This window comes from Dipteris shenzhenensis, chromosome 21 (genome assembly GCF_047967505.1).
Source record: "Dipteris shenzhenensis isolate YYH24624 ecotype China chromosome 21, Dip_SZ_1.0, whole genome shotgun sequence".
NCBI lineage: Eukaryota > Viridiplantae > Streptophyta > Polypodiopsida > Gleicheniales > Dipteridaceae > Dipteris > Dipteris shenzhenensis.
In genome coordinates, this window is record NC_141616.1 from 6,063,767 (window position 1) to 6,077,090 (window position 13,324).

Consider the following 13,324-nt stretch of genomic DNA (forward strand, 5'->3'; position numbering starts at 1 on the left):
GCCAGCCTTGAAAATCAGGGACAATTGTTGAAGCATTTGACCACCATACAAAATAGTTCTTCACCAACAAGCCAGTCAATCAGAGACAATTGTTAAAGCATTTGACATAAGGTATGACATGAGGGCTATTTAACTCCCAAATGAAAATCAGAGATACTTGTCGAAGCTTTTGACCACAGAAGGTATATTGGGAGGGTTCTTTAACTCACAAAAACGTAGTTTACATACTGCATATGGGAGAGATATTTAAAAATGCCATTCTCCATAAAATGCCAAATTCACGTGTAAGAATGAGCTGCTTTAACTCACAATTGAGGTAGGTTACAGATATCCTCTGATTCAGTAACAAATGGAAAAGAATTTCTGGAGGTGAAAAATTTTAGTGGGAAGGAACCGAAGGAGAAGCATTGTATATGACTCAATGACCACAATAATATACATAACTCCCACCGGATCAGGCTACAAATATGACAAATATCAACAAAAATACAACCAGTACAAAAAAAATCTTTGTGATGAGCCAGCGATTGGAGGAGATATTGTTTAGGTACTTCAACAATGCTCCCTGAGCTCCCTCCACATTGCTCAATGTCTCATCCATACTTTCATCAATCCTGTTCAAAAGTACAGAAAAAACAGTGCATATAATATGAAATGAGGCACATTTCTCATAGATGAGCCAAGAGAAAACCCAGTTTCTAAGTTGAGGAAGCTTATTTTGACTGTAGTAAAATAGTGCATCGTCCCATGACTTTTATTCATACCTGATTGCTATTTCACCCTGCTGGGCAACCATTGTAGCCAACTGTGTGAAAATATTGCCTAGCTCCAAAATCGTAGATTCCACACTTTGAAGGGCTTCCGCCCTGCTTTGCATATAGCTATCTTGTAAAGGCACCATCTGTTGCATTGTGTGCTGTGAACCTGAAAATCCTGGGCTATCATCACTTCTCAGTTGCCTGTACAGGCACATGCAGTGTCAAAGAGAGACTCATAAAAGTCCATGGTTCATAGCCACGACCTCTAGCTGATCAGATATGCTAAGAAGAAAAATGCAGCTAAGCGCATTACTGAAGAATTACGTCCAGCAGAGACTAACTCATTGAAATTTGAAATATGCAGGAGCCTAGAGTCTCATTATGACCCTGTCATATGATCTTGCAGAAATTCACAATCCATTTTACACACTGCAGATCTTCCTGTCTTTCAAGGTTTGATGGTATCATTTCACAAAATGACTCCTACCATAAAATTAGTAGGTCTTGTGCATTCATAGTATCCCATCCATGTTATATTCATTTTAACTGTTCCATTGATCATTTGTAAATTGTAACACAGATTTACTGTGGAAGAAAACACACACAAGTTTGAAGAAAAATGCAAATAAATGTGTTTATACCTGATAATAAGAGGCAGGCAACTGGGAAACTGAAGTGTGTAATAAAGGCCAAAACCTGGGCAAAGTCAAGAGAGGCACGAAGCCAAGCCAATGGCTTCAAGCCAATGGCTAGCACTACTTCTACAACTAATTGACTAATATAGGTAGGGACTAGAGAGCGCTAAAAGGATGGATTATATAAGTCCACCTTCAACCCCTTGTATGGTACGTTTGATGTGACGTTGTACTCATTGGAGCTCTTTTACTTCCAGCTTCCTGTTCTACCTGTGTACTCTCTCTTCATAGTCACCATGAAACTTTTCATTCAATCGGTTTCCAGGTTTCAGAAACCTTTCAAAACGAAACTTTCTGGCTTTCCTGAAACATAAGGTAATTTTCAATGTGGGTGCACCCACGCACGCACAGCCTGAGATGTTTCATTTTGAAGCATTTTCGAAACCTTGAAATTGTACGAGTGAAATGTGTCATGGTAACTACAAATAGAGAGTATACAGGTAGAACAAGAAGCATATGTGTGCATGCAAGCACGTGCGCATGCACATATATGTATGTATGTGTAATGCTTACACAGACCCTTATACGTCTATTCCAGATGGTATTATTTATCCTTAGCATTCCACGTGGTAGTTTTTATTTTTAGACCTAGGGTATTCCAATTAGTTAAACTCCCCCTCTAGGGAGACGTGAATAGATCTTTTGAGGGGTCAAAAGCATTCATGATATATTGCCTAAGGCTATAAATTGTCATGATATAATGGCTAAGGCTATAAATTGACATGAGGGCTTGACCATGGGCATTCACTAATCAATACCTAGATTGTGGATCTTGGCCATAGGCATGGCAAGCTCGCAAGCCAATCCAATGCCTCCCTGAAGGAGAGGGCATCTATTGTATAGGATGCCGAAGTCTACTGGACTAGGGGTTAGGCCACGGACCTCAATTATGACCTCATGTGCTCGAGGGTGAGATTGATGAACCCTATCATTGGGTGGTAAGGTCTCGATGGTGTTGTTAAATTTTATGATCCCAATATTTAATTTGATAGACCTACCATCAATTAAAACCCTAGCTACAAGGTTGTCTCTATGGTTAAGGAATTTGGATTGAGCCCTAAAACCTTTCCCGATTTAAAAAATGAATTTAAGGGGCTTGAAATCATCAAGGTTAAAGAAAATGCTGTTGGAAAGGTCACCTCCCCATCTGTAAGCCCCCATATGAGGGGAGCATGGGGGGGGATGAACCTAGGGTTTGAGAGACTGACAAATGAGCAGCAGCATGGCTGCAATGTGGGCAAGAATCAAAGAGAGAGAGGTATCCTGGACAGATGGCGCAGCATGGCCTGCATCATGGATGGCACATGGCGCAAGATGGCAGGAGAGCCATCAGCCAGGTTGGCCAGTTTGGAGGCTGGTAGGGCTGGTCACAGCCAGCCTACCAGGCCTGGAACAGGGGCAGACTATGGGGGCTGAACCCCACAAAGGGTAAAGGGCATATGGCCCTGGTTTTATAGCCCCTAGAGGAACAGTTTGGGGCAGGAGAGAGTACCTGCCTGAGAGCTCAGCAAGAGTTCGTGGTCCAAGATATCTGGAGATATTCATTTATTGCGGACCTTGCCAAAGGAAGGATGGGTTGAAACAGACCCTCAGAGCATGCCTGGAAGACTCCAGGTTGTTCACTCATTATGAGGGGGTTAATTGGAAGATCGTAGCTATAAAGAGAAAAAGGAAGAAGCGGGTTCAGAAGGGCATTAAACAAAACTAAGAGTAAAAGAGAATTTAATATGCAAAACTACGCTTACTGTTACGCTCAAGTTGAGGTAACATGACCTTGGAAGGGTCAGTCAGCATTTTCCTTTAAAGGATCAATATTTGTATTATATTTGTTTGGGCTTCATGTAAATGATCAAAAAGGAATAAAGGTCAAGGTCCTTGGTGAGGGTGACATGGCACTAGACTAGGTGGATCTAAGGCTAAGGGACCTAAATGCATGAAATGTGCTTAGGGGCAAATGTTTCAAAGATATCCCAAGAGAGGGGTAAGTAATGCATTAAGGAAGGACCCTACAATTATGACATGTGGCATACTAGATTCATCTAGGGAGTTTTGGGGCTCGTTGGAAAAAAAGCAAGCATGAGCTTTTACGAAAACAGATCTATCTGGAAGCTTGCAACCAACGAGGTTGGCTGGGAGGAGAAACCAAGTGCCCGTACCCGTGATTCGATGATAAGAAGGAAGAAAACAGATTAGACTGTGTTATTTGGTATCAGAGTGCAGGTTGTATTGGGTGTGTGTGACGATGGACAGTATGGGTAGCGTGGATGAAACGGCGCACAACGAGGGCTATCGGGTGATGGCGCAGCTGTTGGGTCACGGACGTCATCGCAGCTACCGTAGGTGATGGCGCAGCTGTGGGGTCACGGACGTCATCGCAAGTTCATACTTGGTATCACACAAAGGAATTCGGGACCAAGACGCCGGGATATCGCAGGGCGGGACTAGCTATCGCAGGAGCGTACGGTTCACGTAGGTATCTCGAAAGGCATACGAGCTGCACGTGTAAAGGAATTGCCAAAAGTCTGCCATCCTAAACACCAAAGGCTGGAGCGTAACAGAGGTTGTGGGTCAGTTACTCTGCAAGGGTCTGACGTTATGACCGTACAGCATGTTCGTGATTATAAGGCAGGTCATAAATGCATGTGGAAGCGGCTTACGGGAACTAGTTGAACTCTTCATGCAACAAAGATATACCAGGGGGCTTTCGACTCTTTATTCCCTCTATTTTATTTGGTTAAATTTCTGAAGTTTTGAGGTGTGTGAGTTGGATTGGGAACAGATTTATGCCTTTGGATTTAAGGGCTTGAAGTTTCTTAGATTGCAGGAGTTTCCCTAGTATAGGGAAAAGCGGGTTTGGTTACAGTGTGATATATGCTTTGTCAGCTGTAAAGTTGAAAGTTGGACTTTCGATTTATAATTACAATTTTAAGCGGTGTTTTATTTATTATTTTATTTTTATTTTTATTTTTTTTTAAACACCCATTGACCTGAATGGAAGTAGAAGAAGAAGCTTCCAGGATGGATCCCGTAGAGTCGGGAGTCCGGCCAACCCCGCAGGTGTCGCGCCCTGCACGCCATACATTGTCTGGCAGAATTGCCATGTTAGAGGATGCCTTGCAACAGATTTTAGCGCAGCAGTTACAAACAAATGTGGGGCAGTCTGAACTTAGAAAAATGGTGCATAGTACGTCTGTCAGACCATCTCGTGAGGAGAAAGGTAAATCTCTGATGGAACCGGAGTCCAGTGTTCGTACGGTCGAGAGCCTAGGAGGGCTAAGATGCCTAATATTGCCAATTATAGGCCAGAAAAGTATTCTGGTCGGATGTCTGACCGTAGTTCCGATATCATTGACACCTGGTTACACAAATGGGACGAGGCATTCGCCATTTGTGAAATCAAGAATGATATGAATAAAATCCGCCAGGCCACCCATATGTTTAATGAGGCTGCGGATAGGTGGTGGATAAAACAGCAGAAAGATGGAGTAGCATCCACTACCTGGGAGGGGTTTAAAAAAGAATTTAGAAAACACTTCCTACCTCCTGACAAAGCATCCCGAGCTTGGGATCAGTATCGAAACCTTCATCAGAGAAATTTATCAGTGGCAGAATACACTGATAAGTTCAGAGAAAGTGTAATGAAGGTTGATGAGCCCCTACCTCAGTCAATCAAAGTAAAAGATTTTATCTTTGGATTGAATGATCGAATCAAGATGAAACTTCGGGCTAAGTATGCGAACACGCTAGATGAAGCAATTGCCATAGCCCTGAACTATGAAGATGCAAAAGGGAACAGACCAAGTGGGTTTGTGCAGGTTGGGACTCAGTATGGGTATCCGAAGAAAACTGGGTTTAAGAAGAAGTGGATTAGCAAAGGGGGTGCCTCACAGTCTAGTGGTCAAGCCAAACAGGCAAAACCAGTTGAGACTCCTAAATCAAGTACCACCATTGGAATGAAAAGAAAAGTAACACCAATGGCAGCCCAGGCTTGGTCGAAGTCCTCTTTGAACCCAAAGCAAAGGGAAAAAGCGAGGAGAGAAGGCTTATGTTTTGGTTGCCTTCAGCCTCATCAGTGGAAAGATTGTCCACGAAACAAAGATCGTCGGATGGCTGAGATGATGGTCTCAGAATGCGACATGGAAATGGAGGGAAGTCCCAGAGCAGAACAGATGCAGATTCAGCTAGCAGGATCTTCTCAAAGGTCAGTACCTTTTTTGTTATGTGTGTCTGTTGCTAAGTTAGTAACTAGTGCATCTGATAATATCCTGTCAAAGCTCGCAGCAACGGGGTATACAGCCCTTAATGATACGGAGTTAATTAAGATGAAAGAACAAGTAGCTAATCATGATGTCATTGTGTTGTTTGACTCAGCGTCAACGCACAATGTAATTAACTCCAAGCTCGTAAAGAGGCTGAAATTAAAGACTAGTCCATCTGACTATGCATATACAGTCAGAATGGCAGACGGAATTTCAACTGAAGTATGGGACCAAAGGGTTACCCAGTTGGAGCTTCGAATTCAGAACTATGCTGAGAAGCTTGATTTTGAAATGACTAAGCTTGCTCATGCAGACGTAGCCCTGGGTAAGGCTTGGCATTCTAGGAAGAATCCAGCCATAGATTGGAAAAAGCACATTTATCAATTCAAGATGAATGATGTGCTATATGTCTTACGAGGTGAAAGGGATATATCTCAAGGACCGTTGGTTTCCGTGATGGAAATTCGAAAAGCTCAAGAAGAGTTTTTGTTTCTTTGTACAGCATCGGTAGAGCCGATTGATGATTCTTCGGCTAGCACTGATGTTACCCAAAATGGAGAGATGGCCAAGCTGGCTTATCAAATAGCAGAGGAGTTCTCTGATTGTTTTAGGGATGAGCTACCTTATGGGTTACCTCCAGAGCGGAATGTTCAGCACAAGATTGAACTAATCCCGAGGGCAGAACCTGTAAATAGACCTCCTTATAGGTTGAGTTTTATTGAAGAGGCGGAGGTGCGAAGACAACTGGAAGAATACCTCAAGTTGGGGCAGATTCAATCGGAAGGGTCAGTCGGCATTTTCCTTTAAAGGATCAATATTTGTATTATATTTGTTTGGGCTTCATGTAAATGATCAAAAAGGAATAAAGGTCAAGGTCCTTGGTGAGGGTGACATGGCACTAGACTAGGTGGATCTAAGGCTAAGGGACCTAAATGCATGAAATGTGCCTAGGGACAAATGTTTCAAAGATATCCCAAGAGAGGGGTAAGTAATGCATTAAGGAAGGACCCTACAATTATGACATGTGGCATACTAGATTCATCTAGGGAGTTTTGGGACTCGTTGGAAAAAAAGCAAGCATGAGCTTTTACGAAAACAGATCTATCTAGAAGCTTGCAACCAACGAGGTTGGCTGGGAGGAGAAACCAAGTGCCTGTACCCGTGATTCGACGATAAGCAGGAAGAAAACAGATTAGAATGTGTTACTTACATTCTCATCGGTACCCAAGCATAAGGTGCCATCTGGATTTCGAGGGATTGTGGGACTTAAAACCCGGTGCTTACCAAGCTAAAATCCCAACGCAGACCATGTTCATGCCACGTAGCGCCTCCAAAATCACATATACCTAGATGAATCCAAGGACATTCCCAAACTCATCCTCAAAAAACACAACATAGCGCAGTTCCAATCTCATGATAGTCACTCATAAGATTGAAAACCATAAACTCCATCACGCATAGCAGGGACTAGCTACTATGACATCCCCACTGACGTTATTAGCGCCCAACAGTGGGTGTAAACCATAGTATAAAAATATGCTCTCACAAATACAAATCCACACACCCACACATACTTGAGCATCCATTTATACAAAGTCTTCGTACTGAGTTTCTGTCGGCACTCAAGAGGTGAAGAGCAGACTCAGCCATTACGAAGGCTAGCACTAAAGGAGAAGGCTAATCAAAAAGTAGTCCAAAATCTCTTCATTCAAGCTACAACTGCTTGTGAAGTCTAAATGATTTCATTTAGTCTCTCCCAAACAAGCATCTAAATCTAAAATCACAATTGAAATCTTTGAAAGATTACGTATCTTTTCTTTATCAAAGGTTAAAAAAGCTTAAAGCATGTCGTCTGGACATGTCAGTGATTATATAAGCCTAGTACACATTCAATCATTAGTTGTAAGCCAATGGTTTTACTGATACTGGGAGGTGTGAACAGCAAGAGGAAAGCACTTTGCTCTCCCTAAGTCTTCAACACATTATTAGAAGAAGAGTATCACAAGAGGGATGTTGGAGAAGTCAATGCTCCACCCCATGGTCCATCAAAGTGGCTGATTGGCTACTCATTAGGACCACCATTGGGCCATCCACGGGCCAACTAAAGAAACAGTCAGAGGCCTCAAACAGTTAGGCTACTACATGGCGATCAGCTCATTAGGCAGCTGCTGACATAGCACATCAGCTCATCAACCACAAGGCCAAGCTGTAGGCAGCCTTCAAGGTTGTACATGAGTAGCGCATGGGCTATCAATAGGATGGCTACTCCCTGGCTCCTAGCCAACTACTGAATCTCAAAGAGAGAGTGGACAGCTGCCTAATCATGAATGTGCAGTTGATGAATATAGCCACCCACCTTGGGTCTGCTGCCTATATGGATGTCTATTTGAGCTTCTTCTATGTCTCTCTTGTACACATGGATTCTTCTATACATTACGCTTCCACACTGGGACCATAGATCCTAAGTCTCTCTTGTACACATGGATTCCTTTAAAAATTATGCTTCCACACTTGGACCATACATCTGGTACTATCTATAGGTCCCGTACTATCTATGGGTTGAAGATTATCCGTTTACTGATATTTGCCATGTACAAGATAAGAATGCACTTGCCATGATGTTTCTCAAAAGGCTTTTCATGGAGCTTTGAAGGATTTATGATGGCAATTACCAAAGGGCAGTGATCTAAACTCTTACATTTGAGGACTTGAGCCCTATGTTGTTTCGGGAGGAGCTCAGAAAGAAGGCATCTGAGGGAGAACCTGGATACAATATATACCTTTGTAAGTATATATCCAACCACATAAATTCAGATTTTTGTTGTTCTAAAGACCAAAATTCTACAAACAAAATAAAAGAGAAAACGAAATAGAAGAAAAATGAGGTAACAAAAAAGTTTGCAAAACAAAAGGAGGACATACTTACTAAGCAATGCAACGCTTATGTTGTCATCATTACCCAAGCATAAGGAGCTACTGGGTTTCTAAGACCCACGGAGTCTCTTGGGCAAACCTAGTGCTTCCTAAAATACGTCATATCTATGGAATTGGGAAGAAATGACTCCATATTTTGCCGAATCAGAAATGTTTTGAGTCAATGTGAGGCATTTTTATAATGTGTAAACCACTATATTCAAGTTGTTCACGTTTATCATAAATCTCAACCTCTAATCCTGCCACAGATTGAGAGAGTCTAAGATCTAAGAAAACACAAGAATCCCCTCTTGAAGTGCAGTTTCACAAGGGTCATAAAGATAGATTCCTTCTCCAAAAGCACAAGCATCTTTGAACATAAAGTCTTGAAAGTCAGGAACATCTAGTACAAATAAATCATCTATTAAATGCCTAACTTTGCTGAGCTTATGTAAACTGATACGGCAGGTATTGATAGAAATAAGACGTTGCATAAACTCAAACTCATACATGAAAAGATAAAAGTTTGCTAAAAAGACAGCACAATTAGTGCCCATAGGGTAAACTGTTGAAACAAAGAATCACGTATTGTGATGTAAAGATTATAAGAAATCTATCCAAGAGCAAACATCTTCAACACTTACGACCCTAATACAAGGTTAAAAAGCATTCACCGTTGCTTCAAAGAGCAAGGCTAAACTAGGAAATCCCATCAGCCTTGCGCTCTTCAATTGTGGCTATGCACTATCACAAGCCTCTAGTAGTTGCCTCTTGTGCAGTATTAAACCCAAGCAGTAACAGTATAAGACTCCTCAGGACCCTAGGTTTGCTTGGTAGGCAAGCATATCATTGCCTACTAACCAACTTAGCCACACCAAGCCAATATACTGAGTACGCGTTATTATACCAAGTTCAACTTTTAGGGACTTGCCCTAGAGTGTTCTACTAGGAAGAGGGGGTACTAGCCTTTACTGCCCCTTATGGGGCATGTGGAGACCAGGCATGCTAGTCTATATTATAACCACAATAGCTAGGTCACAGATACTGAGATGACAGGGCAGTCCACTGATCAAATAAATCTCATCACACCCGATCCGCTACCATAGGCCAAGCTGTCCACACCAATAAAAAATGACACTAGAGCAAGGCATTTGTGCCTCTAGATTGTGCCCTTAAAACCAGAGAAAAGCATTCATATCATGGCATAGACCTCATCAAGGCAAGCTCAGCCTAGCAAACTACATGTGTCTTTCGTCTTTATCATATTAAGAGTGTCAGAGCCTTTTCAGAGTTTCATTGTTATGCACATTTAGAGGCATTGAGAGGCACAGAAGGATTATAAACAATGCTACACTCTAGAGACACACCTACCAGAAGTGTCACTAGAAAAAATCAGACGACCACAATGCCATTTAGTTTAGGTCAATCCACCATACATTGAGTGAGAAGAAACATGATGAAAAATATCTCTGTACACAAATATTGGGATACTGCTGAAGGTAAAAACATTGTCTGGGTGGCTTTAACAAGAATCCCAAGGAGAAAGCAACCATAACCTTGAGCTCAAAAGTGGAGAAGTAGATGTTGAACCATCAGCCCAAGGTGGGGCATCACTTGATCCTCCGGAATTGTTCACAGCAAGAAGTCTCTGCCGTACAAATGGGTTTTTGTCTTTTGGCATCTTTGTAGAGAAAAGTTGCCTCCTATTCTCATGGACCTTCAAACTCTGCACAAAGACACCTCCGTCACAAAGAGAAACAAACTACTCGTCCCAACACTAACAGTCAAGGATAAAAAATTTGCATATTTCACCTCAGTCCGCATCGTTAGAACTTCCTTGAACTCTTTTGTTGCGGTCATAAGTCTGGTTTTTAAGTTATCAACGACTGTGGTAGAATGCTCACTACTTTGCTTGGAATGATTGCCACTTTCATATTGAGAGTTGCACAATAATTGTACGTCTGCTATTGCTGCATTTAAAGCTGTGATGTCTTCCTTGATAACAGCTGTCAGCTCTTGAATTTCCATTGATGGATCATCAAACATGGAAGTCCGTTTTGCCACTGTAACAGGGGAACAAATGATGTCAACATGCACTACAAATATGAAACAAACCATCAGACACAATGTGTATGGATCAGTGCAAAAATAGCCACAAGAATACAGAATGTGTTCTCTTGTCATAAACTGAATTTGAAAGTATGTTAGGTGTCAATGCAACATAGATATTATCTAATTTATACCTACAAATTGACCACATGCCTGGGTATGACAATTCTTTCTTGAGCACCCGCTAGTTTTAGCATGGCAAGCCAAGGACCTGGGGGCTGAAGGCAAGTCCCACATCCCTGGGTCCAACAAGGCCCTGGTATCTTCTCTGCCCCCCACTAGTCAGCAAAGCATGGCTATGCTAGAGGTGGCCCAGAATACATAAGGCGGGGGAAAGAGCTCTCCATGAGACGTTGGTGGGTGTTTGTGCCTAGAAAGCTGGTTCTCAAAACAAACAACAAAGTAAACATGGGTGTAATCGAATATCTACCTACACATAGACTGCACAATTAGACTGACAATGATGTTAGGCTGAGATGCCCCAGATATACTAAAAATCCTTTGGTTAATTGTATCCAAAGCTGGTCCAATGTTTAGAGTTGTATATATTTTGGGCTCGTTAATTGTTTATATATCCGACAATCTACGGAAGGACAAGCCTTTTTAACATCAACGGGATGCCTTTGAAATACCTATTATCATCAAGATGATCATGCCTCCCATGATTTGGAGCCAAACCATTCCGTCCAAATGCACTCCCTTGGAAAGAAAAAAGAGGGGATTCATATATGATCTGTGTGTCAAGGATGTGGAAGTGCAAAGAGGGTGTTTGTAAGAGAATTATTATCTTGGGTGATAGTAAAGGCTGACCCTTCCTCAACAAGTTCGATGTCTACTTTTAGAAGGCAAGAAAAGCCGAAGGAAAAACTGTTACTTATCGCGATGCATCTCTTGCGTGAGAGCCAGTATCAGATTCTCAATTGAGAGCCAGAACAGCATAAATTGGCCTCTTCAATCAAAGAAGCACAGATTCATTTTATTAAAAATAAAGAGCATGGGAAAATTGAACCACTGCATTGCTGGTTGCATTGCATGCATGTCATGATCGAGCCTCACCTAAAGTTGGGACTACTACCAAGGGTAGAGGAATCGTTGGCTTAATCAGTCATATCTTATCAGAGAGGTATTATCGATGAATTAGGAGGGTACTGGGATTGGAGGAGACCACAAACCAACTGTGCACTATTCGCGTGTGCGTAGCCAAATTGCTGCAATTGGCAATTGGCGTTAATCTCCTACCTTAAGACTGTAAACACAAAAACCTGCCCTCTGTTGGAATATTTTTCCCACGTCGTTCTCTTGCTCTCTTCATGATCACGTATGAGTAGATGATTGACTCCATCCGAGCAACGCTGGCCTTGCTCAGATCCAAGTAACGCGTCTAACAAGTCTAGTGGATGCCCCTCCTGGACTTGATTTCTTGCTGTAATAACAATGATTGGCCTAGTACAGGATACCGATGTAGCAATCTCGAGGGCACCCCATCGACTCCGCCACTAGGAGCCTTGTTGCTCCTTACATTAGCAACAAGGCGAGCATAAGGTAGGGACGCAATGTTTTATGCTCATTTCACTTGATCCGTGCGAAAATTGTGCGCTCAAGAAGTGTGTCAAGAAACGATCGAAAATCCCGCATTTTGGACAAAGCACATTGTGTGGAAAATATCCAAATGGGTCCATTTTGAAATAGCCTGCGATGTGGCAAACTAACGCTACATCCCTCGATACCATCGTAAGCAAGGATGTCTCCAAAGCGTCATCAGTGTGCGATCGGCCAGCGTGCATCGATGATGTACCCACTGTTTTGAAGGAGTCTATTCAGACTCCAAAATTTTACAAATGCGTTCGAAATCCGAATGCCGAAAAACCATCCATGATGGGTGCTCAATTCAACGTCGTAAGAACTCACATTTCGCAAGGTTGGAAAGCTTCTGAGACGTTTGATGGATGCCGAGACCGATCCGGGATGCTCTCGTATTGAACTGGGACTGCAAGGAAGCCGAGGAACGAGGCAGCTCCGGAAGCTTGGAGGAGGAGGAATCGGAAGGACCATTGGCCGAGGAAGGAGAAGGAGCTGATGGGTGGGATTTCTGCAATTGCAGTGAGATGGAATGAAATTCGGAGGTGCGATCTTGGTACGATGAGGAAGGAGCCATGGCAGGCAATTCGAGAAGGGCGAAGAGGCTCAGGGGAAATCCATGCAAAGCTCAACAAGAGCAAAGGCAGGGGAGATGATTTAGGCAGATGGGCAGTTGCTATCGTCTTCTCTTCTGTTCAACTTGAGTTGGTGATCTGCTTTTCTGATTACAATTTCCTTGCTGCTTCGGCACAACATGATCTAGTGGAAGTTTTTTAACTCACTCCACACCACACCGTCCGATTAAGACACGATCGTCATCAGACGTCACAAGACAGGTCGGATGAAGATACGTTCATCACACGTCACAGGACATGGTCTGATCAGACGATCCTAGAGATCGAACTCAACACACCCTACAACAAGAGTCGCTCCCTTAACCAACAAGTCTGCTCCCGAGAAGGAGCGGCAAAAATGTTGGCCAAGATGAGACTATATACACGCTGAAGAGTAG

General features: G+C 42.6%; 1 protein-coding gene across 1 annotated transcript; it reads right to left on the minus strand.

The window, feature by feature from the left end:
• Positions 1-200: 200 nt before the first annotated feature.
• Positions 201-13,011, minus strand: LOC147888411 (syntaxin-32-like). Its single transcript, XM_087392660.1, has 5 exons — positions 12,643-13,011; positions 10,438-10,688; positions 10,182-10,351; positions 765-959; positions 201-614 (listed from the first exon to the last, which is right to left on the minus strand). The coding sequence occupies exons 1-5, from the start codon at positions 12,887-12,889 to the stop codon at positions 455-457; spliced, it is 1,023 nt and encodes a 340-aa protein (XP_087248786.1). The 5' UTR covers positions 12,890-13,011; the 3' UTR covers positions 201-454.
• Between the last annotated feature and the right edge of the window lie 313 nt (positions 13,012-13,324).